Genomic DNA, 4,986 nt, shown 5'->3' on the forward strand with positions numbered 1-4,986 from the left:
TACAATTTATATTTTTTGCACAGGAAGTTACAATTGATCCGAGATTAGTACCTAAAGTTGGTATGACATTCAGTGGGGTGGATGAAGCATATAAATTTTATAGTAGGTATGCATATGAAGTTGGATTTCCATTGAAAAAGTATAGGGAACGGAAAAATTGTAAGTGGTTGAATTGCTCGATGGAAGGCAAAAGATCAGTAAGGGGAATATCAAACCCAAAGGTACGTAGTACCAGTTCGAAACGGACACAATGCAAGGCCGGTATGAAACTTAAAAAAATTTATGATGATGCAAAAGAGAAAGTTATATCAGTGCGTATTGATCTGTTGCACTTGGATCATAATCATGAATTTTTTAAAAAGGATACCGAAAAGAATCAATTACAATGCAACAAGACGCATGATCCTGAATACATGGAGTTCATAAGTTCAATGCAAGAGAGTCGAATCCCGCAACATTGTATTATGGATTATGTATCAGAAATGCACGGTGGTCCTGAGAGTGTGCCTGTAACAGCACAGGACATGTATAACCTGTAAGTTTATGATATGTTCCGATTGATATACATAATGATATATGATGGTTGTTGTTTCTGCCTAATGCTAAATTCTCACAATAATTTCAGGAAAAAGGCAAAGCAACGAGAAAGAAATGCAAATGATGTGGCAAAGCTACTATCCTTTTTTGCATCCTGCAAAAAGGATAATCCACAATTTTTCTCTGACTTCCAATTGGATAAAGAAGGCAAGATTTTAAGCATATTTTGGTCACATGCAAGCCAGCAAGGGGATTACATTGATTTTGGTGATGCGGTTACATTTGACACAACACATAAGACTAATCTGTATGAAAAACCACTAGGTATGTTTGTTGGTTCAAATCACCACCTACATTGCACTATATTTGCTTTCGCATTGTTGGGGGATGAAACTGTTGATACATTTGAATGGGTATTCAACGCCTTCAAAACATGCATGGGAACCGAAGGTCCACGAGTGATGCTGACAGGTACGACTGATAATAATGAATTAAATGTATATACATCAACTATGGCTTAAATTAGATATTATTTTCTTTATATAACATGGAATAAGATTCGTACAATTGTGTCATATATGTTTGCAGATCAAGATCCTGCAATGCCAGTAGCCCTCGAGAGGGTTTTCCCGCATACAATACATCGTTTATGTCTATGGCATGTGCAAAATAGGTATATGCCTTTTCTAAACGAGTTGTATGCAAGATTTGAGGAAATGGACTTTAAGAAACGGTTTCAATCTACAATACATCATCCTTTGACTGAGTTGGAGTTTGAGACTGCATGGTCAATGCTACTTGAAGATTTTGATCTGCACGATAACAGTACTCTGGATAAGCTGTATGGAATACGTAAGGATTGGGTGCCTGCTTTTTTTAAAAATCATTATTGTGGTCTAATGTTGTCTACACAGCGTAGCGAAAGCATGAACAGGCTTGTCAAAAGTGCACATGTTGATGCAAATACTCCGCTTCATCAATTCGCCAAGCAAATGATGAAACTTCTACACAGTAGAAAGATGAAAGAGTCAAAAGAAGCAGTGGGAAGCATGGTGAGGATAAAATTGTTATGTCGTATATTGATACTTTAATATAAGCGTAACTAATTTGCATTATATATGCCACAGGGTCAAAAGGAAACGAACACGCTATACATGTTTGAGATAAGGGTTGCAAGGGCATACACAAGGGCTGTGATGTGTAGATTCCAGGAATCTTTGAAATATGCAACCGCATTCAAGATAATGCATGACGAAGAAGGGGGTGCAAATGATTGGGTAGTGCAACATACAACTAGATCGAATAAAATTGTTTGGGGACAGCACCAATTCAAAGTCACAGCTGATGAAGATGCAGGAAAGTATACTTGTGAATGCAAACATTGGGAACATACAGGTATGGAGTACTACAAAGTAAATATATACATTGAAAACATATGAACAAAATCTTAAGATCATTATTGTTTTATAGGGCTATTCTGTGTACATGTACTACGCGCGTTTATGCATCTTCAGATTGACCGGATACCGAAAGAATATATTTTACAAAGATACACCACCTCTGCAAGGCAAGATGTTCCGTTTTCAAGAGATGATAGGAATTTGAAGGGGAAGGATGGAGAAACTAAGTCATATAGACAGAAGATGTTGCTTAAAAAGGCAATGAAAGTAGTGCATCATGCTAGTTTATCCAAAGCAGGAAATGATAGAGCCCTAACAGTAATGGATGAGCTTCTCGAAGTACTTTCGCGTTTGGAAACAGATATAGACGTTGAGGAAACTTGTGGAACTAGTGGAGGAGATGGTATACAGGTATGTAATGTTTTAATATGTATGTTGCAACATATTATTAATCATATTATATTGATGAGGTGTGAAACAATAAAATCTCAGGACGATGATGAAGCCAATAGAGACAACGAAAAGGATGATGAATTTGACGAAAGGAATAACAAGGTTTGAATCGTTCTGTTGTTAATGTTTATTTGTAAAGGATGTATAATGATCTTTCATCCAAATTTTCAGGAAATTCAAGACGTATCTATTATACTTGAACAAGGTGTGGTCAATGATCAAATACATATACCAGTACGTCCATTAGAAGAGGTAATATCTTTAACAACTTTACTGATTTGCAGTTATACATATACATGATTTATACGTTTGAGTTATTGGGTTATGATTGCTTAACAAAATGTGTTGTCAAATACAGATTAATTTGCATGATCACGCAATAATGAATGTTAGTGGGGTCAGTGAACAAAATGATAATGCCAGAAAGGTAATAATGGTATAAATACTGTATGTTGTACTACATAATATTATATGCTGAGAAGTATTTACTTTTGAATTGCAGAAACTGGAATTTGCAGTCGATGGGATAAGCTTGGCAAGACCAAATAACTCAAGACCCAAAGGAAGAACAATAAAGGGGAGTGAAGAAAGGGTTATTAAATTGGGAGCTAAAGGTACAAAGAAAATGACCAGGAAATGTCTGAAGTGTGGAATTGCTGATGGTCACAACAGTAGGACATGTTTGTCAATGGAGGAAAATAGACAAAGGTTGGCAAGCCTTGCTGGACGTAAGAGAGGACGACCTCCAGGATCTAGGAACAAGGGTGGCAGTAAAGCTCCTGATTGGAATGAGACAACAACATCTAAAAAACACGCAAATGAATTCGATAGTAGTGAGTCAGACAGTGATTAGAATGTTGTATGAGATACGATTAATTTGTTTTTACAATAAACCTTGCTTGTTTGGCAACTGATTTATATAGAGGTGGATATTGAAATCTAATGAATGGTGCGTATATTGCTTAATAATGTTGCGTAACTGGAACTACAAAACAGCGTATATAACTTGTGGGATGATCGTATAATGTGTAAAATATATACCAGTACTGTTGATAAAACGACAGCAATGAGTCAGGCGCGCGAGTAGTCTGTTGTATCTGATAGAAATAATCTAAGATATAAAGTTGTTGAAATCTGATAAATATAGCGTATATTGCTTACTAATGTTGCATAATTGGAAGTAGGAAACATCGTATATGGCCTGGATGATACTCGCATATAAATAGATGGTAGTATTAAGCAATGAGGTATACATATAACATCTTCAGAACATAAAAACAGATCATATTTAAAGCACACAGAAGTGAAAACATCTGATGTTCACATATTCGCGACATAACCATAAGTATCCAGCCAACTAAAGTTCACAGAAAGAACCTGGGTAACACCCCTAACACAAAGTAGCATGACAATTGTTCTGAAAACAGCACATATAAGGAAGCTTCCTACAATTGTTAACTGAACAAAATGGCCAAAATACCACAGTACGGTACATTGCCCACACCATTGCTTAGATCTGACATAGTTCACTAATTGCGCGCAAACATAAATCTCTGGATATCTAATGGAAGTGGCAACGCCTTGTTGATGCGATGGAATGTGAGTTGATGAAGGGCATGAGCACGTAGATCTCGGGAATTGTCCTGCAATAAAAGCATAGCTTGCATCAGCCACATCTATAGCTAACATGAACAACTGATGGCAACCGGACTATAGAAACAGTTAGCACAGACACTTACTGGTTGATTGAAAGAAGATATGACACCTGCATTGTGATCATAAGATTTCATGTAACTCATCACAAAAAATCCACAGTCATTTGACCCTGTCCTCATTGTTGGGCAGTTAGATGGCATATCCAATGGAAAATTACCAAACTTAGGAAATTCTGCGTTGGGGCAAACGTGTTGTAACGCTTTGCTCAGTCTACTCATTATCACCCTAGCCCATGGGAATTTCCTGCCACCTAAATAAATTGGATCATAATGATAGTCCTTCCATTCGGTGCCACCAAGTTGTATACCATAGGGATTCGAATCTAAAATGTGGATAACCCGGTGGTGTAGATTGATCACATAGAGTGTCCAATGACCCCTGCTAAGCATAGGTACCATTATCTGTTGATGAGAAAAGTAAATATAGGTTACATGTTGCTGTTGTAAAGTCATGATAATTAAAATGTACAGTTAATGAGATGATGAAACTGTGAACAAAATGTTAATGGGACTTACCGACTTGCATTTATCCAGATTCACAAAAGCAGGCAATGTGTTGTGCAAGCAATTCTGTAGGACATTTTGATCAAACGGCTGAGGATTCTTGCTGTGACGTTCCTGTTCTTCAAAATTTAACAGAGCCTATAAAAAAATAGAGTGTGTAAGTATATTATGTGTATAGTTACAATAACTGTGAAGAAGAACCTACCCCAACGTTGACATCAAGTATTAATCTGTTAGATGTCAGAGTTCGACGATGATTTTTAGAATCATCACGAACACACTCTATGAAACACTGCATGAAGACATCCTCAAGACATTTACCCTCCGCGAAAGATTCATAAATATCCATACAGTTTGCACTGTAATCACCGTAATCA

The 4,986-nt window shown here is 36.8% G+C and overlaps 1 protein-coding gene and 1 long non-coding RNA gene across 2 annotated transcripts; both read left to right on the plus strand.

Annotated features, from left to right (window-relative positions):
• The first annotated feature begins 314 nt into the window (after positions 1-314).
• LOC109939328 (protein FAR-RED IMPAIRED RESPONSE 1-like) lies at positions 315-1,221 on the plus strand. The gene is made up of 2 exons (XM_020551953.1): positions 315-535; positions 626-1,221. The coding sequence occupies exons 1-2, from the start codon at positions 414-416 to the stop codon at positions 1,056-1,058; spliced, it is 555 nt and encodes a 184-aa protein (XP_020407542.1). The 5' UTR covers positions 315-413; the 3' UTR covers positions 1,059-1,221.
• A 588-nt stretch (positions 1,222-1,809) lies between these two features.
• Positions 1,810-2,493, plus strand: LOC103651773 (uncharacterized). Its single transcript, XR_002268911.1, has 3 exons — positions 1,810-1,932; positions 2,008-2,348; positions 2,430-2,493. It is a non-coding gene; the product is annotated as an uncharacterized lncRNA (long non-coding RNA).
• Positions 2,494-4,986: the final 2,493 nt, after the last annotated feature.

The sequence above is a fragment of the Zea mays genome, chromosome 4 (genome assembly GCF_902167145.1).
Source record: "Zea mays cultivar B73 chromosome 4, Zm-B73-REFERENCE-NAM-5.0, whole genome shotgun sequence".
NCBI classification, from domain to species: domain Eukaryota; kingdom Viridiplantae; phylum Streptophyta; class Magnoliopsida; order Poales; family Poaceae; genus Zea; species Zea mays.